The sequence below is a fragment of the Pagrus pagrus genome (genome assembly GCF_965226575.1).
Source record: "Pagrus pagrus genome assembly, chromosome: 6".
Lineage (NCBI taxonomy): Eukaryota > Metazoa > Chordata > Actinopteri > Spariformes > Sparidae > Pagrus > Pagrus pagrus.
In genome coordinates, this window is record NC_140190.1 from 720,400 (window position 1) to 745,597 (window position 25,198).

At 46.9% G+C, this 25,198-nt stretch overlaps 3 protein-coding genes across 4 annotated transcripts; 2 read left to right on the forward strand and 1 right to left on the reverse strand.

The window, feature by feature from the left end:
• Positions 1 to 119: 119 nt before the first annotated feature.
• Positions 120 to 5,683, forward strand: serpinc1 (serpin peptidase inhibitor, clade C (antithrombin), member 1). The gene is made up of 8 exons (XM_084355076.1): positions 120 to 288; positions 1,256 to 1,619; positions 1,748 to 1,963; positions 2,042 to 2,179; positions 2,622 to 2,840; positions 3,450 to 3,624; positions 3,724 to 3,788; positions 4,461 to 5,683. Exons 1-8 carry the CDS (start codon positions 182 to 184, stop codon positions 4,635 to 4,637), a joined length of 1,461 nt encoding a protein of 486 aa, XP_084211202.1. The 5' UTR covers positions 120 to 181; the 3' UTR covers positions 4,638 to 5,683.
• A 214-nt stretch (positions 5,684 to 5,897) lies between these two features.
• zbtb37 (zinc finger and BTB domain containing 37) lies at positions 5,898 to 15,676 on the reverse strand. 2 transcript variants are annotated; one of them, XM_084355075.1, is made up of 4 exons: positions 15,290 to 15,676; positions 12,889 to 13,824; positions 12,684 to 12,783; positions 5,898 to 12,384 (listed from the first exon to the last, which is right to left on the reverse strand). In XM_084355075.1, exons 2-4 carry the CDS (start codon positions 13,803 to 13,805, stop codon positions 11,860 to 11,862), a joined length of 1,542 nt encoding a protein of 513 aa, XP_084211201.1. In that variant the 5' UTR covers positions 13,806 to 13,824; positions 15,290 to 15,676; the 3' UTR covers positions 5,898 to 11,859. The 2 variants fall into 2 exon arrangements, with proteins under 2 accessions (XP_084211201.1, XP_084211200.1); XM_084355074.1 differs by having other exon boundaries at positions 15,095 to 15,676.
• Positions 15,677 to 20,950: 5,274 nt separating this feature from the next.
• Positions 20,951 to 22,506, forward strand: LOC311258629 (growth arrest and DNA damage-inducible protein GADD45 beta-like). The gene is made up of 4 exons (XM_084355084.1): positions 20,951 to 21,187; positions 21,363 to 21,464; positions 21,569 to 21,791; positions 21,922 to 22,506. Exons 1-4 carry the CDS (start codon positions 21,144 to 21,146, stop codon positions 22,033 to 22,035), a joined length of 483 nt encoding a protein of 160 aa, XP_084211210.1. The 5' UTR covers positions 20,951 to 21,143; the 3' UTR covers positions 22,036 to 22,506.
• The last annotated feature ends 2,692 nt before the right edge of the window (positions 22,507 to 25,198 follow it).

Below are 25,198 nucleotides of genomic sequence, written 5' to 3' on the forward strand. Positions count from 1 at the left end.
AGAAAATGGAAATACTCAAGTAAAGCAGAAGTACTTCAAATTGTACTTCAATACACCTTGAGTAAACAGTCAGATTCCCTCCCTGCTGGTCTGTCAGACGTCCTGCTGCTGCCCCAGTTATTGATCAGTGATCGGTCTGTGTGTTTCCTGGAGCTCTGATCTGTTGACTAACAGACGATCGATGTCTCAAAGGTTGCTGCGATGTCTGGGTGCTCTGCAGGACACTGACCTGAGCTCAGCTCAGACTGAACACATCTGCTGTCAGAAGACACCCGACTACCTGCTCAGGTGAGATTTTAGTGTTAAATCTTCCTCCTGAGTCTCATTAATACTGAAGGAGCTGCAGTCGTTTCACTGCACCAAGATTTAAATTTTAATTTTTTTCTATTTTTCTCTTGTTAAATGTTGTTTTGTCTTTTGAATCTTTGTTATTTACAACAAAATGATTTGAAATCTGTCGTCAGTCTGGAGATTAAAAACAGGTTGTATTTCACTTTGTTTATTATTAATGTTATAAAGTGAAAATTTAATCTGAAGCCTGAGTTTAACCTCAGTGACTAAACGTCGGCAGGATTCAGATGAAGTGTCGAGTTTTTATTTAACTTTCAGCTGAAATGTGGAGGAACTTCACTGTGATAATAAACTAAATGTTCAGGTGGAGAGAAGAAGAAAGTGTTTAACTACATTCAACTGAGCGTCAGTGGGTTGATGAGTAACTGGACAAACAGCTGAGTGTGAGTCAGTGTGTATGTGTGTGTGTGTGTGTGTTGTGTAGGAGGTCGTGAGCTTATTGATGTTTTTATTTCAACAGTAACTTCTCTGAATCTCTGACGTCGTCGCTGACAGAAAAAATGTGATCAGGTTTCGTCTCTCGTCATTAAAATCTTCAAACTAAACGATCCATAACTTCTGATCCTGACAGAACCGAGTCATAAAACCGTCTGATAATGAAGCTTTAAAGTCCTGGTTGTGTGTTTGCTGGTTGTGTCTCTGAAAGTTTCTTTAAAAAGAGATTTAATCTCCTGAGATCATTAACGTGGACGTGTTCCTGCAGCAGCTCCAGGTGACGGTCACCTGATGATGATGAACAATAAAATGTGTTTTGAGGCGAATTAAAATCAACTGATGATAAAATCAGTTTTCATGATTCGACACAAAAAATGAGATAAAATAAATCATGTTCAGAATTCTGATTTAGAAAACAAAACAACATTTACATAGTAAACAGCTAACCTCTGATTGGCTCTGTGTCCAGAATGAGGGCTCCTGATTGGCTGTTGGTTCTGGCATTCCTGCCGCTCGTCTCTGTCGTCCACTCGGACATCTGCAGCGCCAAACCCAGAGACCTCCCCCTGGAGCCGCGCTGCATCTACCGCAGCCCTGACCCCGAGGGCCCGGAGGGCCCCACGCCGGAGCCGGAACCGGTCCCCGAGTCCACCAACCCCCGAGTGTGGGAGCTGTCGAAGGCCAACGGACGCTTCGCTCTGTCGCTGTACAAACAGCTCGCTCTCAGCAAGACCCCCGACTCCAACATCTTCATGTCCCCCATCAGCGTCTCCACCGCCTTCGCCATGACCAAGCTGGGAGCCTGTGACCAGACGCTGGAGCAGATCATGCAGGTCCGAGAGAAACTCTGATCCCGTCCAGGGTTTCATGTTGGTGCTGGTCCAACTGTCTTCACATTAACTGGAGCTGTGCTTCTTGTTTCTGTGTGTGAACCCGCCGACGTCTCTGTTTCTGTCTGCAGGTGTTTGAGTTCGACACCATCAAAGAGAAGACGTCCGATCAGGTCCACTTCTTCTTCGCCAAACTCAACTGTCGCCTGTACAGGAAGAAGGACGAGACCACCGAGCTGATCTCCGCCAACCGGCTGTTCGGAGACAAGTCTCTGATCTTCAACGAGACGTACCAGAACATCAGTGAGATGGTGTACGGCGCCAAGCTGCTGCCGCTCAACTTCAAGGTGAGCTCATCATGTGAACCACACAGGTCTGAGATATCTCACCAGAGTTACACTAATAACCCCGGTTCTGTGCTGCAGGAGAATCCAGAGCAGGCCCGCGTCACCATCAACAACTGGATCTCCAACAAGACGGAGAATCTGATCCAGGACACGCTGCCAAAGGGGGCTCTGGACTCCAACACCATCCTGGTCCTCGTCAACACCATCTACTTCAAGGTACCTGAACCGGTCCCTCATACACACCTCCACCTGTCACAGTGGGGTGATGGAGGGGGGTGTTCAGGTCGTCTCTGAGGCCCTGATTGGACCTGGTGTCACCACCCGTCCTGAGTGTTCAGCTCTCAGTCCAGTTCACAGCTACATTAACCTGCTTCTGAGTGACCTGTGATGTGATGTCACTTCCTGCTCTGTATGAAACAAACCCGTCCATCACTGACAAACAGACTCCATGTTTCTCCTCAAAGACAGAAAGAAGTTCATGCAGAACATTTGCTGAATTTACAAGAAGGAACAAATCAGTCAGAATCAGTCAGAGACAGAGTTTCACACAGTTTATAAAGTGTCTCCAACTCAACAACTCACTAAACTGACACATTTGTTAAGGGAGTCTGGTGAAGTCAGGGACGAGGAGTTGACGTCCTCTCGTTTCTTCTCTCAGGGTCAGTGGAAGAACAAGTTCGACAAAGACAACGTTTACGTGTCGGACTTCCACGTCAGCGAGAGTCGGACCTGCTCGGTCAACATGATGTACCAGGAGACCAAGTTCAGGTACGGACACTTCGCTGACGACGGCGTGCAGCTGCTGGAGATGCCGTACCGCGGAGACGACATCACCATGGTGATCATCCTGCCGAGCAGAGACACCCCACTCAGTAAGGTAACCATGACAACCGGTCCAGACCAGCTTTCTTTTCTCTCATTTTCACTTCATCACTGTTTGTGATTTGATTTAATCTGATGAACTTTACTTCTCCTGTGATGTCACTGCTCCGAATCATCTGAATCTGTTGGATCAATATCGAAATCTGGACGTTTTTTACATTTTAAAAAGAAAATAATTGGCTGCAGTGAAACTGTGGAACAAGACGACGTCACATCCTGGTGACTGAATCTGTCGTTAGTCAGAGCGGATCAGATCACCGCCTGATGTTTGACACAATTCAGAGGTGCAAAATGTCAAAACTTCAAAAATTAAACTCAACAGAACTGGAAGAAATAAAGGTTTTGACATTATTAAGACATCTACTGAAGCTAGCATGCTAACCAGCTAGCCCCAGTGCAAAGCTCCCTCACTAGCAGCTTGGTGGACTGAGCTCACAGTCCGGGCCGCTAGCTGCACTGCTAACTGAGCTAAATAGCAGCAGCTACAGTCCAGAGCAGTTAGCGGTCACTCTGGTGATACACTGCCCTCTTCTTGTTTTGACTGTGACTGCTGCAGGTGGACAAGTCTCACATATTGTGTGTGTGTGTGTGTGTGTGTGTGGAGGTGGAGGAGAGTCTGGACCTGAAGAAACTGACCGGCTGGTTGGATGAGATGAAGGAGACCACAGTGTCCGTCCACGTCCCTCGCTTCAGGGTGGAGGACAGCTTCAGTCTGAAGGAGAAGCTGCAGGCGATGGGACTGACCGACCTGTTCAGCTCAGAGAATGCCAGTCTGCCAGGTGAGGGGGGGGCGGGGTCACACCTGGGTGGTCAGGTGGGTAGACAGTGAAGGGTCATCGGGTGTCCACGTGATGTCTTTGTCTCTCTGTGTCTGTCAGGGATGTTGGAGGACGGCGGAGACGGTCTTCACATCTCAGATGCCTTCCACAAAGCCTTCCTGGAGGTCAGTCACACACTGATGACGTCACTGACAGCTGCTCGCTGATTGGACAGTTAGAGTCGGTCTTCATGTCTATATTCAGAGATCAGGTCCAAATGTTTCATATTATAAAGTGACAGTGATCTGAGTGACTCTGCTGTGGATGTGCCGACAACTACTTCAGGTTGAATTATGTCAATTTAATCCTGACTGAAGGTTCAGCTGCGTCCACAGATATAAACCTGACTGAAGGTTCAGCTGCGTCCACAGATGATATAATCCTGACTGAAGGTTCAGCTGCGTCCACAGATATAAACCTGACTTAAGGTTCAGCTGCGTCCACAGATATAAACCTGACTGAAGGTTCAGCTGCGTCCACAGATATAAACCTGACTGAAGGTTCAGCTGCGTCCACAGATGATATAAACCTGACTGAAGGTTCAGCTGCGTCCACAGATGATATAAACCTGAGATTGAACACCTGAAACGGTTTTTGTGATCGAGCTGAAGAGACTTTGACTTCTTTTATCTTGAAATAGTGGAATCAATGTAGAAACATCCAGTTCGTTAGGTTTTTATTATTATAGTGAAATGTGAATGTATCCTGGTATCTGGACACTAAACCCCCTAAAATACCCAGAATCCACTGGGAGGCCGTGATGTTTGGTCCTGATGCAGCTGTTCTGTGTCGTGCAGGTGAACGAGGAGGGCAGCGAGGCGGCAGCAGCCACCGCTGTGGTCGCCATCGGACGCTCCTTCAACTTAAACCGGGAGGTGTTTCTGGCGGACAGACCGTTCCTGCTGCTCATCAGAGAGTCCACCATCAACGCGCTGCTGTTCACTGCACGAGTGGCCGACCCCTGCAGCCAATGAGAACTGTCCGCTGCCGTCAGCCTCACACCTGCTTCGTCAACACTCAACATAAATCCACAGCCGAGTTCATGTGTTAGTCTGTGTTCAGTCCCTCAGTGTAGATCGACGTTACGATCCCTCAGATTAGAGACACTGTGGTGAAGCAGAGTTAATGAATGTTATCACATGTAACGTCTGTCGCAGAGAAAATAACAAAAACAATTAAACTGTTAATATTTTAGTTGGTTTGGTTTCATGTGTTCACAGGAGGACAGACACCAGCTGCATGTTTGTAATATGAATCTGTTACTTTTAGCTGCTTCAGCTCTTTATATACTAAAACTACACCAACTGTTAGCTACGTCTTAGCCACCTAGCTCTGCTCTTTATCCACTGTTAGCTACGTCTTAGCCACCTAGCTCTCCTCTATATCCACTGTTAGCTACGTCTTAGCCACCTAGCTCTCCTCTTTATCCACTGTTAGCTATGTCTTAGCCACCTAGCTCTCCTCTTTATCCACTGTTAGCTACGTCTTAGCCACCTAGCTCTCCTCTATATCCACTGTTAGCTACGTCTTAGCCACCTAGCTCTCCTCTTTATCCACTGTTAGCTACGTCTTAGCCACCTAGCTCTCCTCTTTATCCACTGTTAGCTATGTCTTAGCCACCTAGCTCGGCAGCTGGATTCCACCTGGTGCTTCAGGTATCTTATCAGCTGTTTACTGTCTTTAGTTAACTATTCAACCACTAACTAACTATTAGCAAACTGTACGTATATGTAAGTGTTTATCTCCTATTAAAACATTTATCTAATTTTAGCAATTTCAACAGTTTATCCACTAGTTGAGCTGATCATCAACTATATCTACTGTTAATCCTGTTTTAAGGTATTTTAACTGTTTTTCAATTATTAGCAAACTACATGACCCAGTTGTCCTCCACGTCCCGACAGCGCCGGTCAATCACTTTTTGACAAAATGTGAGTGAAGCTCAAAAATCTTCTGTTTTTAAACCAACGGGACCTTTAAGTGAACAATTTCAAACATTCATTAAATAAGTCATTCATTACTCTCGTTAACTGTTTCTGCCTGCTCGCCATCGTAACGTCGTGCAGCTGCTGCATTGTGGGTAACACCTGTGAGTAAAGAAGAGGCGAGTCGCTGGCGTTGGACACTTAAAGTGCTTTATTTCCTCTGAAGGAGATGCGACCGGTGAGTGATCGAGTGGTCATCGTGAAAACTTCTTCACATTTTCTGAACTAATAATCAACCTTGCCCCCCCCCCCCCCAACAGAGACATGCAACATAAAAGTTCTTCACATGAAACCGTTCAGGTTCTATCAGGTTCTTCTACTACAGAACTCGTTCAGTACCTCCTCTTTAAAAAACAAAGTACAGTATTAAAAGTTAATTTACTAAACTTTTTCTTTGACTCATTTGATATATTAGGATATACTTTGAGGAATCAACAGTAAAGATTAATCTCATTAAGTGAATATATCTAAATGATTTGTAATAATTAGGCATGTTGTGGTCGAACTTCATCAACTAAACATTTGATTCACACAAAAAGATTCAGGCTGAAGAGACGAGAGCGTTTGTAAAGAAAACTGAGGATGAGACACGAGCCGGGCCTCGAGTGACCCGAGAGACCCGAGTGACTCAAGACACGCTGAAGACCAGAGGGTGATGATGAAGAAGATGATGATGATGATGATGATGATGATGATGAGGTTGAGCTGTTTTCACAGTTTGACTGAAGATGAAACTGAAGAACCATCGAAGAGGAAAAGTCGGACTCAGAGCCGAGGTACTGACCCGAGGTACTGACCCCGAGGTACTGACCGGAGGTACTGACCCCGAGGTACTGACCCCGAGGTACTGACCGGAGGTACTGACCCACATTGTTAATTTAACTTTGATCAAACAATCAAATAATTATTTTAAATTCTGGTTCTAAACTTTTTATTTCATTTGAAGCTTCACATGAACAAACACCTGAAAATGTATTTTAAAATATTTTATTTTTACCGTTTTACTGGTGCACCTGCTCTACCTGCTGCACCTGGTGCACCTGCTCTACCTGCTGCACCTGGTGCACCTACTCTACCTGGTGCACCTGCTCTACCTGCTGCACCTGCTCTACCTGCTGCACCTGGTGCACCTGCTCTACCTGGTGCACCTGCTCTACCTGCTGCACCTGGTGCACCTACTCTACCTGGTGCACCTGGTGCACCTACTCTACCTGGTGCACCTGCTGCACCTGCTCTACCTGGTGCACCTACTCTACCTGGTGCACCTGCTGCACCTGCTCTACCTGGTGCACCTGCTCTACCTGGTGCACCTGCTGCACCTGCTGCATCACTCAGTCTGATGATCACAGATTTAAAGACAATAACAGTTCAGGTTTAAAACAAACGTGACGGTTCATGTGGAGTCGGTCCTGAACGCAGCTCAGATCTGACTTTTCCTTGGTTTATAGATTCCATGAGCAGGACCGGACCGGACCGGACCGGCTGCTGTGTAAGCAGCTTTTTCTTGACTGTAACTGGCTTGTAATGATGTGCTGTTGATAAAGACACAGAGACACGACACCTCAGTGCAGAGAGGAGAAAACCTACAGGGTGACCCAGTCTGGACCGGTTCAGACCGGTTTGGAAAGTGTTTGTATCGTGACAGGGACACTCAGGTTACTGGGTCACCTTCAGGTTCTTGCATAATTTGATCAGCAGCCAAAAAATCAGATATTGGAATTTTTAATAAACAAATGTGTTCGTCTCTTTGCTGCACTGAGAGTTGGTTCTGGTTCTGATTCTGCAGGACGAGTGTGTCAGTGTTTTTGTCGGAGCTGGGCAACATGGACACATTTCACCTCGTCAACATGCGACGACAGTTTTCGATTTTCATTTACGTCATAAATCCTGACGCACAACTGATCCAGGAGCAGCTGAAGAGTCCACACAGCCATGAACAGATTCTAACCCGGTTCATCCGATCCACTTTATATTTCATTTTGAGGTGGAATCAATATTTCTGGATGTTTGGTTGATAATTTTTACGTTTTTATAACGACGTCAGTTATCTGAGCAGAATCTGATACTTTCCTCAAACCTTCATTTATATCAGCTGAGAGTTTAAAGTGTCGTCGGTGCCGCCTGAACATTAACCAGGAACTGGTGTCTGACATTAAACTGCTGAGAAAAGGCTGTCGGAACCGGTTCTGACCAGTTGAAGAAGCTAACGAGGTTCATGTTCTGTTACCTGATCAGCAGTATTCATGCTGTATGTTCAAATGTAAACTGCAAAGAAGCTCATTTAAGTAGTGATGAACGCTGAGACGTCCGCACACAGAAGCAACTCTGAACATTTAGATGTTTCAGACCTCCAGCGGCACCTTCACACCGGGCTGCAGCGATGTTTGGGCCAGAGCTCTGGAGAAGAGAGGCCCGTCATGGCCCGTCATGGCCCGTCGTGGAGCCTCTCACTGGTTACAAAATACGATCGTGGCAGATCGTGTCTGAACTACGAGCTGCCGAACATCAGACGTCCGTCTCTGTATTCATTTATTTAAACTGCCCGATGAGAACTTCTGAACCGTCTGAGTCACGCGACGATCGGCACTTCGTCTCTCTACAGGTGTGCTCAGGTACAGGTGTGCTGCAGGACACCGTGACGTCACTGCTGGGTGGCGACAGGTGCAGCAAAATCATAAGCTTTAAATGATATTTCTGCATCAGTCAGTGTGCAAACTCTCAGAAACACTGATTATTAATTTCATTTGTTTTAATAAGATTTACAAACGTAAACGAGGCTGTTGGAGAGTAAAATGTGTAAACTTGCTTCTATGAACTAAATTCATGATGACAGATTTGTTTTGATAATATTTAATAGAAAGTTAACGACGACTGATCGATGATTTAATATCGTGAAAAGACCAAAACACCTGCCAGCCAATCAGAAACTAGAGGTTTGTGGTTGCCATGGTTACTGATGTTCAGTCCATATTGCCCAGCCCTGTTCGTGTTTCTGTCGCCCTCTGCAGCGACTCACAGGGATGAAGTGTATTTACAGGCGAGTGTCTCTCTGCGGTGTGTAGCTCGCACTGAGGTTTAGCCGTTAGCGTTCTGCTACGTCGGGAAAGTAAACGTGGGATTCACTGAATAAAGAAAGAGTCTGTATACCTGATAGTTCCTGGTTTAGCCTGAAGAGTGAGTGCAGCGGTGGCGGCAGGATCTGGGAGGAAAACGTGAGTCCAGCCAGCCGGAGTGAGGACAGAACCGCTGGCTTCACTTGCATAAAAAAATTGACCGTCCACTGAGAATCTGATTCACAGCTCTGTAGAAAAACAGTAACAGCCGATCCGTGTGCTACCTGCCCACCGACACACCTCTGAACTAACTCCTAGCTTACTTACATTATTCATATGCAAAAAAGAAACATCTTAGTAGTTTAAATATGTTCGTCTGATAATATGTGTAGATTTTATATTGTTCTGTTTTTATAAAAAGTTCTGGTTTTGATCCCGTCTCTCTCTGATAAGTGCTGAAGTTGTTTTGCCGTTCCGGCGGGCCAACGAGGCCTCGTCGTCTTTCCTTTGGTTGCCAGGTGGTCCAACCTGCTCCCGCCCTCCAGCAGGTGAACTCTGACCTCTGGAGGGGTTTTTTAGTCCAGCTCCGAGGCCTGGCTACTACATCCATCTGGTCCGACAGGGTTTGGCTCCTCGTCCTGTCCCTACCCGATCAATGTCGACCCGATCAGAACCGTCTGCTGTAATGACGCATTATCTCTACTGCACGTGTTTCATCGCCATATCTGAACTCTGGTTGGAAAAGCTCATTTCCTGTTAGCTTGCAAGCTAACATGAGCTCAAAAGCTAGAGTCAACACTCTCTTTTGGTAGAGCTAGGCTAGCAGTTTCCACCTGCTTCCAGTGTTTGTGCTAAGCTAGGCTACACACATCCTGAATCCATCTCTGGAAACAGATGAACCTGAAACACGTCACTGTGGAAACACTACACTTTGTCTGTGACAGGCTACCAGGCTAACGGATGCTCAACAGAGACATTAGCATTGCTAAAGTTAGCTCATACACATTAGCTGTGTTAAAAACTGATTAATTATAATAGTTTTGAGCTAATATAGTGGACATACTGAGTAAACGAAACAATCAGTTAACTTTTAAGTTAATGAGGAATATTAATATTGTTTAGTTCATTTTGGTCAACAGCTGCTAAAATCAGTAGAATCTCATTTTGACAATAAATTAGTAAAAATCTTGTAGCTTCTAAGCTAATCATGATTTCCTTAAATGATACCTTTAGCTAGCTTAAAGGCTCACAAACATTAGCTCTCTTAGCATCTAGAAATAATTATCGAAGTGTGAACGGCTAAAAGACCAGTAGAATCTGCTCTCCTCTGATTGGTTGAGGCCGCGGGGGTCGTCGCGGCCTCGTGAGGTTGTTGGAGTGCGTGGCGTGCAGCTTCTGTTTCTTCTTCTTTAGTTTCTACTGAAGGACGTGAAGCAGCTTTAATGCGTCATTAACAGAAACAGAGGAGACGGATCGGGTCGAGACTCTGTCTCCTCGTCCGTCCGTCCAACACATTGTCAGAGCAAAAAAGTGTCCAAGTAAAACAAAAAAGAAACACATGCTTGTTATAAAAATATCTGAGAAGACTGACGGCGGTCTCTGTGTGAGTGGATCAGAGCGCCCCCCGGTGGTGCTGTGCTGTGCGGTGCAGCAGCTGTATTGCGTAGTGATGAGAGGTAACTGAGCTGTGTAGCTTATCTGAGGCTGGACGAGGTCCAGGTTTCCTGCTGTGAGTCTGTTTAGTCAACAGGCTGCCAGATGGTCTTCTTCTAATCTACCAGATCCTTAAAACTCAACCAGACGCTAATCTAAAGAATTTAGACCCGTTTTAAAGCCAATTAACTGATCCAGTGTGATCAGAGTCACTTTCACTGTGTTCGCTGGATGACGAGGACGAGCTGGAGACTCATTCTCTACATGGGCTGTACTGTCCCCTCAGGTACGACCACCTGACGTGACCCGACTGAAGTCTGGACTCAGGTCACATGATGACACCTGAGCAGGTTCTGTTCACCAGAGAAGTCCAGAGGACACAGTGGAAAGCTCCGGGCAGAGTAAATGGACCTTGTGTTTAAATACTGAGTCAGGATGATAAAAACATCTTCACACATTTTAAAACAAGATGACGTTTTCTAAATGTTATTTTACGTCTATAATCTGAGTTTATGTCAGAATTTTATTTATTTGTTGCTCGTCACTTTTTATGTGGATTCAAACTGGATGTTTCGTTTTTTATTATTTTTGTTTAACATGTTCTGCTTCCTGTTCTGATGCGACAGTGGGACCCGACTGATATGTGTTGATATCATCGGTCAAATTTGGCCAATCACAGATAAACTGGATCGGTGTGTGTTCTGTCTAATACAAGAACTTTGTGTTGGGTCATTTCTGATGATTGAATGTTTAGTTTTAATGTTAATGTGTGAAGATGTTTTCTCAGTAATGAAGCTGATCAGCAGCCCTGAAGGTTCTGTGTGCTCCCGTAGTTTTACAAACAGTAAGACCTTTTGGATCAGGACCGAGAGGTCGTGTTCTGCAATAGAGTAGAACAGGAAGTGAAGTAGTGTGAAGCTGTGTAGTGTGAGATCGACTCTGATCACACTGAACTTTAACACTCGTACTTTTTCTCACTGAACCTTTTTTGTGCAGCTAAATCTTTTACTGCCGACGCGGCACCGAGCGAGCGACGAGCGACGAGCGACGAGCGCTGGATTATTATTAGTAACCTCGCTGCTCCAGATTGTCTCAAGGCAAATATGAAGGATTGATCTGTTAACTGGCGCTGAGTAGTTTGGCAAAGTTCCCACCAGACAGACTGTTGTGATGCTGCATTGTGAACCTGTAACACCTGTAAATATAAAAGTAGAAATCTGTAACATAAACTGACGGAGGCAGACGAGGACCACGGGGTCGTGTGGTGCATGAGGTTGTTGGAGTGTGTGGCGTTTCTTCATTAGCTTAATCTGTTGGGTCGGTTTGTGAAGGTAGATGCGGTTTAAAGCGGAAAAAATCTCAGTTCAGACTCTGAGGCGTCTTTTCTGTCGCGGCTTTGACTTTACCGGCTTCCTCTTGGCTTCAGGTGCAACAGGATCAGACGGCCCTCCGCGTCTGTCATCCCCCACCCGACCTCTGCCCGACCCGCCCGCCGCCCTCGGGGGTCAGTCGGGCCCCGTGGTGGAGACCGAGGCCTGAGGACCTTCGCTGTACTGGCCTCCACCGCCGCTGCTCCCGCCCCCGCCCTCCGGCTCCTCCTGGCTGGGGGAGGCCTCGTCGCTCGGCCCTCCCCTGGACGTGACGGAGGCGGTGGTGGTCTCGGGGGAGGCGCTGTGGGCCTCCTGGGGGGCGCAGCCCGGGTGGTTTTTGCGGAAGTGCTGGTTGAGGATGGCCTGGAAGGGGAAGCTCTTGCCGCAGACGTGGCAGTGGAAGGGCTTGTTGCCGGTGTGCTTGCGGATGTGGTACTCCAGCTGGTCCTTGCGGGTGTACTTCTTCCCGCAGATGCGGCAGACGAACGGCGTGATGCCCATGTGCAGCCGCATGTGGCGGTCCAGACTGCCCTTCTGGTTGAAGGACTTGCAGCAGTAGATGCAGGTGAGTCGAGGGTTGTAGCGGAACCAGCGGTCTCCTACCTGCTCCCTCAGGTAGTCCTCGTAGCCGCCCATGTCGAACGCTGCGTGCTCCTCCCCCTGATGGGCAGAACCAAACGTTAATACAGACAGGAACCAGCACCAGAACCAGGGCAGACTGCATCAAACTGGATTTTAATCTCTGGATGTCTCAGGCACAGACTTCATCTGGCTCCAGCTTTCTTTCATCAGCAGGACGTTTTGTCAGAAGCTGGTTGTTAATTATGAAGCTGATCAGAAGCAACGCTCTGAATGACGTCATGAAACAGGAGGTGTGTTACAGGTGTGATCACAGGTGTGTTCAGGAGCAAACACCGTCGTTACATACGAACACCTGTCTGTGAAGTCTGGTTTCGTACCTGTGAGCTCGGCTGTCGCAGCTCGTCCACCCTGCTGGGAGACTCGCTCTTCGCTCTCTGACGCTCGGCGAGGACGACGACACTGCCGGTGGGACTGAACCTGGACACACACACACACACACACACACACACACACACATGAACACACAGGTATGTGCGGTTCAATCATGGCGCTCTGCAGCGTGTCGTCGTCACGGTGACTCACCTGTCCGTCTCGCTGAAGCTGGACGACGGCTGGGTGCTGCGGCCCCCCAGCGTTCCCACCGGACCCGTCACCAGCGTGCTGCGACCAGACGTGTCGATCATCACGGTGGTCCCCTCCTCCACCGGACCCCCCTCCTCGTGGTGCTCTCCTGCCCCGATCCACTCCTCCATCCTCTCCGTCTTGATTCTGACCCGGTCCATGCCGCTGCCCTCCTCGGCGCTGCCGGTCCGCTCTGGCTCGCTGCTCGTCTCCACGTACCACTGGCCGGCCCGGTTGATGCGAAGGATTGGCTCCTTGCCCGCCCTGCCGGTGGCGGTCCCGGACCCCTCCAGCCCGCTGTGCTCCACTGTCGGCAGCGGGCTGAGCGGCTCCTCGGCGGGGCTGACCGCCTCACACACCTCCGCACCTCCCCGTGGGCCGAGGAGCCGCAGGCCGCCGTGACCGCTTCCTCGCACCACGGCCTCCAAGGTCCGGTTGCTCCTGGAGCCCCGCGCCTCCTCCGACGGCTCCTCGTCCATGTCGGCCAGGCTGATCTTCAGGTGGATTCCCTCCAGAATCTGCGTGCACCGGTCGATGATGTGCTGCATCTGCAGGAAGCTGGCGGCCGTCAGGTAGCTGATGATGTCGGCGAGCTGCAGGCAGAGCCGGCCCGTGTAGCAGAAGGACAGCAGCTGCTCGAACACCGTCGGGTTGCGGATCACTGTCAGCGACACGGTGCTCATCTGGCTCAGAGACATGTGGTCCCGGAAGTACGGCGAGCTGGCGGCGAGGACCACCTTGTGGGCCCGGAAACTCTGGCCCTGTACGTTGACCACGATGTCGCAGAGCCGGCCCTGAACACGCAGCTGGTTCAGGTGGGACAGAACAGAGTTACTGAAGTCCGGGATGTCCAGCTGGATACTGCCGGAGCGCTCCATGCTGCAGCCTGCAGGGACACTGAGAAACCAGGACCAGATCAGAACCAGATCAGAACCACAGCATGTTACAGCAGTTTACTGTCAATATACCTGCAGTGACATCACTGATTGGGGGTGTGGCCAGAGGACACACCTGTCAAACCAAAAGAGGGCATTAATTCACCTGTCAGATATTTAAAACACTTCAGTTTGTTAATTTATTTATTTTCTGTTTCTGAGTTACAAGAAAATCAAATTAAGAAAAAACTATAAAAATTTATCATTTTTATTTTTAAGTTTTGAAGAGTTCAGTTTAAATCACAATGTGCAGAACAAGTTCTTTATCTAACGAGCTGGACTGATGTCCGGTTCTGGTACCTTCACTCTGAACTCATGTTAAAGGAGCAGCTCAGCTAAAAAACTAAAATCAGCCATCGTCTCCTCCTGATGATATAAAGTCAGGCTCAGTCATCGTCTCCTCCTGATGATATAAAGTCAGGCTCAGCCATCGTCTCCTCCTGATGATATAAAGTCAGGCTCAGCCATCATCTCCTCCTGATGATATAAAGTCAGGCTCAGTCATCGTCTCCTCCTGATGATATAAAGTCAGGCTCAGTCATCGTCTCCTCCTGATGATATAAAGTCAGGCTCAGTCATCGTCTCCTCCTGATGATATAAAGTCAGGCTCAGCCATCATCTCCTCCTGATGATATAAAGTCAGGCTCAGTCATCGTCTCCTCCTGATGAGAGTCAGGTCACGTAACAGAACGTCTGTCGGGTCGGTTCTGGATCTCAGGAAACTCACAATATTAATAAAAAAATAAATAAGTAAACGTGACAATAATTGATCTATTTATGTTTTATTTATGTTTTATCTTGTAAATGCAAAAAAAACAAAGACAGGAATAAATAAAGTTGAAAGGTTAATAACTACAGACGCAAACTGAAACAGAAATATAAATAAATGTCACATTTTATAATTAATGTTTGTGTAGTTTAACTATTTACTGACTCATTTATTTATTCAGTTATGATTTCAGCAGGCTCGGTCCAGAGACTTGGATCAGAACAGACGAGCCTGATGGTTAAAATGCTGCAACTCTGTTTTACTGTGAAGCTCCAGAACTGTTCTGTGGACCACGAGGAGGAGACGATGACTGAGGTTAAAGTTCTGTTCCTTTAAACTGATGACTGACACAGAACATGAGCAGAACTCTGACGCACCTGTTCTGAACCGGATCAGAACCAGTGTTGGACCTGAGTCTGTGTCCTGTTACCTTTTCAGGCTCTGACCTGGACCCTGAACTCACCTGTGGGTCATGCGACACAGACACCTGGACCTGGGTCAGACTGTGGAGAACTGAACCAACATCACTGACAGGAAACAGTCACACCTGCTCCAGTCTGACAGCTGGACCCGGAACCAGACCGCACAGATCCAGAGCCAGGTGCAGGTCTGTCTCAGGGGAACAGGTAAACCTCCAGGTGTGCTGCCGGACTCTCACCTGAAGGGGGGGCAGGGGGAGGTCTGGTCTGGTTTCGGGGTTCGGTGCAGTCGAGGCTTCAGTCCTGCAGCTATCTGAGCATCGTTAGCAGGGCGGGAGACGACGGCGGCTCAGCTCAGCTCGGTTCGGCACGGCTCCGCACGGCTCGGCCCGGCGGGCTGCAGCTCCACCCGCCGCTCCTCCAGGCTCCGCTGCTCCAGCGGCGGTCGTGGCGGCTTCAAGGCCGAGGAACAGCAGCTGAGCTCGGCCTCCGGTCCGTCAGCAGCCGCTCTGCCGCCATTCCGCTGGAAGTCAGACTCGGTTCAGACTCGGTTCGGTGTCGGCGGACCGCTGCTGCTGCTTCTCATCTTCCTTTTTCACGGCAGAAGGGCCGAGGCTGCAGGAAGGAAGGAGGGAAGGAAGAAACGCGCGGGGCACGCTGGGAAATGTAGTTCAGGGCCTGGAGGAGCGCAGGCTCAACTACCGCGTTGGAGACTTCACTACCCGGCATGCATCTGTGAGGAGAGGGGTCATCATGGCACTTTGAGTTTAGCAAAGTGGAGTTCACACACTCTCTCACACACACACACACACACACACACACAGTATTAGTACTAAAGTAAAAGTACTCAGATTACAGAAGGTTGTTTAGAATAATGCTAGTTTAATGTATTCTAATACATGATGGAATGTAACTAAGTACATATAATGTCAGATACTTTCAAACTTTTACTCGAGTACTCTTCATATGGAGACTTTCACTTTTATCAAAGTAATGTTTTAAACCATATCTTTACTTTTACTCAAAATGACTTTTGGGTAGTTTAATTTATTTCTATATATTAAATTTATTGTTTTTGTTTTAGTAATCTGAACCTGTAAAGTAACTAAAGCTTTCAGAGTAATATAATGTAAAAAGTACAGTATTTACCTCTGAGAGGTAGTATAAAGTAGCAGGAAAGGGAAATAAGTAGGCTACCTCAAAATTGTACTAAAAAAGTACTTGTAACTAGTTACCATGCAAACTGACCGAGCTGTAGTGTCTCCATGTCGCCAGCAGGGGGCGCTGTGGGGGTTTTGTTCAGGTGTGTTGACACAGCATGTTGTATTAGGATGAAGTACTCAGCTGCTGTAGTTCAGTTACAGTACTCGACCAAAAGTACTACACGTCCTGCTGTGAAAGTATCACTGAAGTAGAAGTACATCAGTCTGTGTGTATTCAGTGTCCCTGCAGGCTGCGACTGTCCCCTATGATGTCATCGCATGAGTGTGACCCAGTCATGTTGATCAGGACGGTTCTGTTGGACTGTTGAGGTGGAGCTCAGGACCAACTGAACACTGATGATCACCATCACCGTGTTGGTTCAGTCCAAACCTCCACGTCATTACAAACACAGCCAGCTCATCTGAGTCCAGCTGAGAAGTAAATAAATAAATATTGTTCTGATGATCCACTCAGAGTTTCAGCTGAACCGTTTCATTTATGACAAAACATCAGTGTAATGGAGTAAAAAGTACAATATCTCCCTCTGAGATGCAGTAACCTTCCTCACATCTGTTATAAAGTGCAGTACCTGAGTAAATGTACTTAGTTACTGTCCATCACACTTACAAACGAACGAGGAGAAGTTGATTGGACCTTCTGAGTGTGTCGGCTCTTAATGAAGGAGGACGAGCTCACTGTGGATTCAACTCAACCGGCCTGTTAATGAGCCACCAGACTCCAGAGGAAAAATCACTGATTTAAGGACGTGTGAGATGGAAATGAAGCTGAGAGGAACGACTGCAGACTGAAGACGAGTGTCGACCAGCAGGAGAGCTCACACACACACTGCTCACACACACACACACACACTGCTCACACACACACCAACAAATCAGCTGTGTGTATTGTATCTTAAAGGTTTAATTAGTGTGTTTGTGGATTCAGGAATCAGGAAAATAGAGAATAAGGTGTTGACTTCAGGGTCTCTGAACCGTTCCTCCTCTTACATCCTGAAAATCACTTAAACTTTCATTTTAGTCCTTGAAAGCCCCTCAGATCTAATTACATCCCTGAAAACTTTAATTGTTTGCCTTTAAAAATGTTATTTTATACCTGAAATGTTCCTTAAACTTTTATTTGAGACATTCAAACCCATGAAAACAGTAATTTTACACCTTTAAAAGCCTTTTAACTCACATTTCATATCCTCATTTATATGACACGATTTAAAAACCCCTTCAACAAATTTCTTGCTTGAAATGTTTCCCAATCTCCCTAAACTGTAACTATTTGATGTCATTTGATGTCTGCAGAAAGCTTCTCAAAACTCAATAACTGTTTACATGAGAAGCTCCAACTTTTAATTTAGACCTTTAAAAGCCTTTAAAGGTCTAAAACCGACTAAAAGCCTGAACAAATCCTCATAACTGTAATTATTTAATCTAATTTTATGTCTGAAAAAAGCTTCTTAAAATTGTTTACCTGAAAATCCTTAAATTTGATTGTAGCTGTTTAAAATGTGTTAAAACACATTTTAAACCTTAAAACTCTCTTGAACTTTATTTTATTATTTTTTAATCTCTGCAATGTTCCTTTAAATCCCCTAAACTGTAATTCTGCACTTCAAGTTAGTTTTACAGCAGAAGATCCTTTAAACTCGCTCTGATTTTATTTGACATGTTTTAACTTGTTTTTGTTTGTTTTAAACGTTGAAGACTTTCTGTCATGTGACTCTTCTCTTCATTAATCAATAAACCGACTGATCCTCCAATCAGTCATCAATGAGCCTCTGACATCACTAATGATCAGACTGTCACATGATGATGATCGATCGACTGAACTGAACCCAAAGTTCAGATTTTAAAACCTTAAACTGAGTTTAAACTTTAAGTTAAGTCTGATTTAAATTAATTAATAAACGTTTGTTCACTGAAACAATCAATACCTTCTTATTTTAGAGCTTTAATAAACTCTCACTGAGCAAATCAGTGAGTGACGATCAATGAACCAGAGATCAGTTTCACATCAACTGTAACTGAGTACCTGAAATACTTTAATTACAACACTTTAGATATCTTGGCTGTGATTGGATGAAGACCCTGAACATCAGATCAAACCTCAGTTAACACCCGACGTCAATCAAATCAATAACTGATGATCCACTGATCACTTATCAATGAACCATCAACACGTCATGATGATGAGTTTCCCACGTCAGGACTGAATCCAACAAACTTCTTAAAGTTCTCCTTTTTTAAAATAAATGAATAATCAATATTTATTTTCATTCTTTCTGTTTCTTCACTGCTGCTGTAACAGCGAGGATCAATAAAGTCAGATCAATTTGAACTTTCATTTCAAAAGTGACCTAAAGTCACATTTCAATATTTAAACTTCATTTCATCTGTAATTACATTGAATTATGTCTCAATAATCCTTCTGCAGCTTTTAATGTTCTTTTAAAGCTGAAAACATTTTATAAAGATTTCATGTTAACGAGTTTCTGTCATGTGATTATTTCCTGATCATTGAGCTCTGAAGGTGATTGATTAAAAGCCTGACGATCACTGATTGAGTTCATCAGAGGTCATGTGATCAGTTTATATCCAATCAACTTCACTTTTCATTAATGAAAGCTGCTAACGAGCCTCATCGATGAGCAGTTTGACCCTGATTAACTCCTGATAGCTCATCAATAAACAAGTGATCCATTAATCCTCCGTGTTCCAGTATCAGCGATTAAAACATCTTTAATGAGTTTTAATGTGAAAAGATTCATTAAATCAAATCATGTGTAATAAATTACTTTCTAAAAGTGAAGTTACTGAAGAAATAAATAAACCTGAAACTTTTATTTTTAAAGTCTCCTGATCATTTATCATCAATATTAATTACATTCACTTCAGGACTCTTCAACTTTAGTTTCCTTCTTCAAAGACACGAAAAGTTTTATTCCTTAAAAACATCTTTAGTTAAATGTTTTAACTTGAGAGCAGCTCAGACTTTCACACCTTCACAGTCTCTTTAATGACTTAAACTCCAGTTTAAACTAAACTTCAGGAGGAAACAGACATTACATGAGATGAACACGTGAAATACGAATATTATTATATAATAATATATATATTATTATATTATATTACAGTTTCCTCTGACTGGGTGACATGATGACGTCATTCAGAACTGTGCGGTCCGGATCAGACCAGCAGGGGGCAGCACAGGACCACAGCACAACACATCTGTTCTTGTTTTGATCACAACTTCCTGTTGTCTTTTAATAAAATCCATTGATCAGTTTCATCTTTTCTTTGATGTTATTAAATCTGAACCAACCTGATTCATTTCATCCTGTCAATCATTCTGATAATCAATCAGACTGAAGATCAATAATCAGACTGAAACTCTCAGACCCTCCGAAACATCTTCATCATGTGAGAAACTCCACACCTGAAGCTTCACATCTAAAGTTCAGGAAGACTCCTGCAGACACACTGAGGCCTTCACCTGTCCGTCAGTCACCTGTCCTTCAGTCACCTGTCCGTCAGTCACCTGTCCGTCAGTCACACAGGTGAACTGAGCCCGGAGAGGTCACAGTGCGCAGAATCAGAACATGTTTGTTTCTGGAGTCTCTAAACCGAGAAGCACCAGAACCCCTCAGTGACCCTGAAACCTGCTCCTCACCAACAGCTGCCCCCGGGACCCCCCCTCTGCATGTGCCCCAGTTCAGGGAACCGGTTTCACCGAGTCCCGGCGTGTTCCGACATGTCCTGCTGGTTTCACTGCTGCAGGGTCAGCGCGGGGCCGCTGGGGGGCGTCAGAGACCTGGTTTCACTCTGAGAGGAGTTCTGCAGCAGAGGCACCGGGTCAGATGCGATCTGTGGATCCATCAACATCAAGTTTATTCTTCTGATTATTAACACAGTTCACTTCCGCGCCAGGCTCCAGGTCCAGGTCCAGGTCCTGGTCCTGGTCCTGGTCCAGGTCCAGGTCCCGGTCCCGGTCCAGGTCCTGTCCTGTGAGCTGACACAGATCTGTCTCGTGAATTTGACCTCGTGCTCATCAAAACGCACACACACGCACACACGCACACACACACACACACACACACACACACACACACACACACAAACACACACACACACACACACACACACACACTGCTGTGCTGCAGGGCGCGTGCTGTGACTCGGGGCTCATCACCTGCTCAGGTTCACATTATTCTGCAAAAACCAGACTCCATTTAAAATAATGATGATTTAAGAATCCGGCTGCTGTGCGTGTGTCTGCGTGTGTCTGTGTGTGTCTGCGTGTGTCTGTGTGTGTCTGTGTGTGTCGGACTGTGATGCGGGTGAACTCCACAGCTCCCCTCGTGCATCAGGAGCCGGTCCGGATCAGGAGCCGGTCCGGATCAGCAGGTCCGGATCAGGTCCGGATCAGGTCCGGGAGTTTCCTCCAGTCTGAAAAACAACAAAAAAACTTCAGACAAACTGAGCGCGGACAGAGAGGAGGGGGGGGCGGGGGGGGATTCTCCGAAACTGCCCCACGTGGGCCTCCCGCAGCTGCTGCGCGCTCAGCCAATGGGCGCAGAGTACGGGGGATCTATTGACAGCTGCGGACCAATCAGGCTCGGAGCGGCCGGGCGGGGTGACGCCCGCTGCGCAGAGCGGGTATAAAGACAGGAGAGATTCTGGTTCAGCCGCACTCAGCTTCTGTTCTTCAGACTCTCGGCCGGACTACTCTGAGTATCTGGACCGTGCTACCGGACTCTGGACCGAGCTGGATTACCGCCTGTTGGGACTTTATTCCGGACTTTTACGGGACGGCAGCCTCTCCGCGCTGTGGATTTTTCCTCTTGTCCTGGACCTGGTGGATTATTGCTCTGACTTCAACATGACGCTGGAGGAGCTCGTTGGGTCCAACAGCACCGAGAAAAAGTGAGTAACTGCTGTCGGCATGATGCGTCATTAGCTGCACGAGTGTGACGTTAGATTAGATTATTAACCCGGATCATTCAGAACCGTCATGCTCAGTGTGGTCAGAGTGTATTGCAGAGTTCTGTTCTGTGTTGTGCGGGTTCCGGTCTCTTCTAACCGCCTCTGTGTCCTGCAGGATGGAGACGGTGAGCCGGGCTCTGGAGGAGCTGCTGGTGGCGGCCCAGCGGCAGGACTGCCTCACTGTGGGAGTGTACGAGTCCGCCAAGCTCATGAATGTGTAAGTACGAGTTTCACTGTGACGAACCGAGCCGCGGCTCTGATTCTGAATGAACGTGATGAGACGGAGACGCTGACATTAACCCGCTCTGTGTCCTCCTGCAGAGACCCGGACAGTGTGGTTCTGTGCGTCCTCGCCACTGACGAAGAGGATGAAGACGACATCGCGCTGCAGATCCACTTCACGCTGCTGCAGGCGTTCTGCTGCGACAACGACATCAACATCCTGCGGCTGTCCGGCATGAGGCGGCTGGCCCAGCTGCTGGAGGACGGAACCGAGGACAGCAACGGCAACGAGCCGCGGGACCTGCACTGCATCCTGGTCACTGTAAGTCCGCATGATTCAGTACTGAAGTGGACCTGTAGATGTTTCATGATCACAAACGTTCAATGTTACGTAATAAAGAGTTAATGACGTGTTTCCGGAGTCTCACCGTCCTCTCCGTCCTGTCCTGCAGAACCCTCCCGTCCAGCCGATGCAGAGTCCGGCCCTGCAGAACATCAGCAGCTTCTGTGAGGAGAGCCGCTGCAGGAACCAGTGGGTGCCCTGCCTGGAGCTGCAGGACCGCTGAGCCGAACCGGGCCCAGCCGAACCGAGTCAGACCGCTGCGGAGCGGTGAGAAAGAGTCCAAACAGCCGAACCTCCTGAAGAGGGATAATGGTGTTTGAGTTGAGAGAGGCACCGGACCGAAGCGAACCGGAACCTTCCTGCTGATGAGGATTGATTTAGCCGGAGGCGCGTGAGATGTCGGTACCGGTACCGGACGGGTTCAGACCCGGACTCCCTGAAAGGATTCAGGTCCTGGAGCTGCAGAGAGGGAGAGTGTAATGAACTGTCACATGGAGGTCACGTGACTGGACCGTGACTGAGAGACTACCTGAGCTGCAGGTGCTCACCTGTCTGCTCACACATGAACTGAGGGGATGTGTGACGTCACGCTTGATCATTTCTTGTTACGAGACTGGACTGACGTCATTATTTAAATTGACAGAGTAATGTTTGTGATTATTGATTCTACTGATGAATAAATGATTGAAGAGAAGTTATTGATCTCTGAGTGTTTTATACAGGTGTGTGTGTGTGTGTGTGTGTGTGAGTGTGTGTGTGTGTGAGTGTGTGCGTGTGTGTGTGTGTGTGTCACATCATTTTATTGGAAAAGAGACAAAAACTCATAAAAATGTTTCTACACAAATAAAAATGGAGGAAACAGAGAGATGGCCAAAAGTCTGTGGACAGCCTGTCCTGGACACTTTCATCTCTTCAGACGCTGAAAATCCACCAGGTGAAACAAAGTGAGGGTTAAAACTCAGGTGTGAACAACATACAAGTGTGTTGGACCTCTGGTCCACTGGTCTACAGAACCACAGGACAGGAGGTCCACATAGTTCGTTTGTCTTCTGGATGTTTAAAAAGTAAATTTTCAATCAAATTCATCCTGATTTGATCTTTTTTACATTAACATCTTAATATCATCCCGTGCCTTAAATGTATCGCACTGTATGTTTGTGAACACTTCATGTTTTCACCTTATTTTATTCTCTACTTTACTATTTTATTTATATCTTTATCTCTTGTTTCCTTTCATGCTATATTTCTATTTCTGCTTTGCACGGAGCACCTGGAACAAAAACCATTTGGTCCCGGGATTAATGAAGTATTCTGATTCTGGTCTGATTCATAATGTAGCTGACAGTTTTGGACCAGCAGCTCCAGTACCACCGGGCTCAGTCCTCAGTCCTTCACTGTCCTTCTTCATACCTGATGTCAAATATGTCACATCAGTTTAAATCAGTTAACACGTTCATGCAGCTGATTCTCAGATCTGCTTGAATTTATAAACTGTGACGAGCACTCTGCAGGTCTGGATCACTGAGCTGTCTGCAGACGCCACAAAGGAAAGATCCAGCAGAACTCAGAACGATGGGCCTCAGTGTGAACGTTCAAACGTTAGCTGGTCGAGTGCATTTTTAAGATGTTGAAGACGTTGGACTGTCCACATACTTTCGGCCATGTATCAAACCTGAACCGAGCTGTGTAAAATCTTACAGAGTGACTGATGCTGCGGGTCAAATCAAATCAAATCAAATCAAATTTTATTTGTATAGCCCAAATTCACAAATCACAGTTTGCCTCAGAGGGCTTTACAATCTGTACAGAGACGACACCCTCTGTCCTTCGACCCTCGATTCGAGTGAGGAAAAACTTGCCCCAAAAAAGGCCCTTTTAACAGGGAAAAAATGCGGAAGAAACCTCAGGGAGAGCCACAGAGGAGGGATCCCTCTCCCAGGACGGACAGACGTGCAATAGATGTCGCATGTACAGAGCAGATCAACGAGATCACAATGTATTCAATTATAAGCGATGGTTGACAGGAGTGAAAGTACACAAAGATGTATTACAGCAATAATGATGAAATGCACATGGAAATGTGATTACTAGTGATAACAGTAGTAATGATCAATGGCAAGGATGGTATGTAGCAATGCAGTACGATAATAGTAGTGGAACGTATGTAACAGAGATGTGACTAATATTAGCGACAGTAGTGGTGGGTGTCAGGCAGGGTCATGGCAGTAGGTGCATCCACGATCAGGCAGGGCCATAGCAGTAGGCGCATCCACGATCAGGCAGGGCCATAGCAGTGGGCGCATCCACGATCAGGCAGGGCCATAGCAGTGGGCGCATCCACGATCCACGACCCGGGCGCGGCCAGGATCCAAGGGAGCCTGTAGGACTAGAAAGCACAAGGACTCCGGGGAAGAAGCAAGTCAGTGACATGCAGAGATGGGGCATGTATACAGGCATAATGTATACAGATGGAGAGGAGAGGAGAGGGGAGGAGAGAGAAGCTCAGTGTGTCATTGTCCCCCGGACTAGGCCTATAGCAGCATAACTAAGAGGAGTCACATGAGGAGTGTGTCGGCGGAGATCTTCACACCACCTCGGTTTCCATGGTGCCGTCTGCAGTGTGTGTGTGTGTGTGTGTGTGTGTGTGTGTGTGTTCAGAGCTGTCATAGAGGCAGTTTGTCCTCATGTTGTGGGAGTTGAACCTGCAGCAGTGTTACTGTACTCCAGTGTCCAGTCTTTGTGCTAAGCTAGGCTAACCCAATACTGAGGCCTGCTAAAATATCTCTTTAAAAAAAATACAAATAAAATAAAATAATAATATACATATATACATATATGTGTACATATACTTCCTGTTAGCTTGTAGCTCAGAGGTCTGTAAGAGGCTCTGTGGCAGACTTCAGTGTTTCAGAATAAAAGAGTCCTGCATGTTGTTCCTCGGAGCTTGAAGGTTATTTTCTGCTCCTGTGGTGTTTCCCTTTGAGCAGCGTGGGTGTTAAATACTTCTACAGGGAGAACACCGAGTCCTTCCAGCTGCGTGTTTGTGTGAAACCTGCTGAGCTGTAAACTGAAGCTCTGCAGCCGACTCTGTACACGCAGCCTGCGGCCTCTGCCCGTGATGTCACATCCTGATGTCACATCCTGTTGTAACAGGGACTCCGCCGCTCTGCTGACGCCACAGGTCTGTTTGCTTTGGCAGCGGGCCCGTCCATGTCGGGGCCGCGACTCCTCTGACACACCGACACAGAGACAGTCCTGAGTCTACATATCACACAGATCAGCTGCAGGAACATGTGAGTTCACGTGGACTCGTTCACCCACACAGACGTATTAAAGCCTCATGACTTTGTGACGGAAACTTTTCACACATCGACGCCGTCACGTTT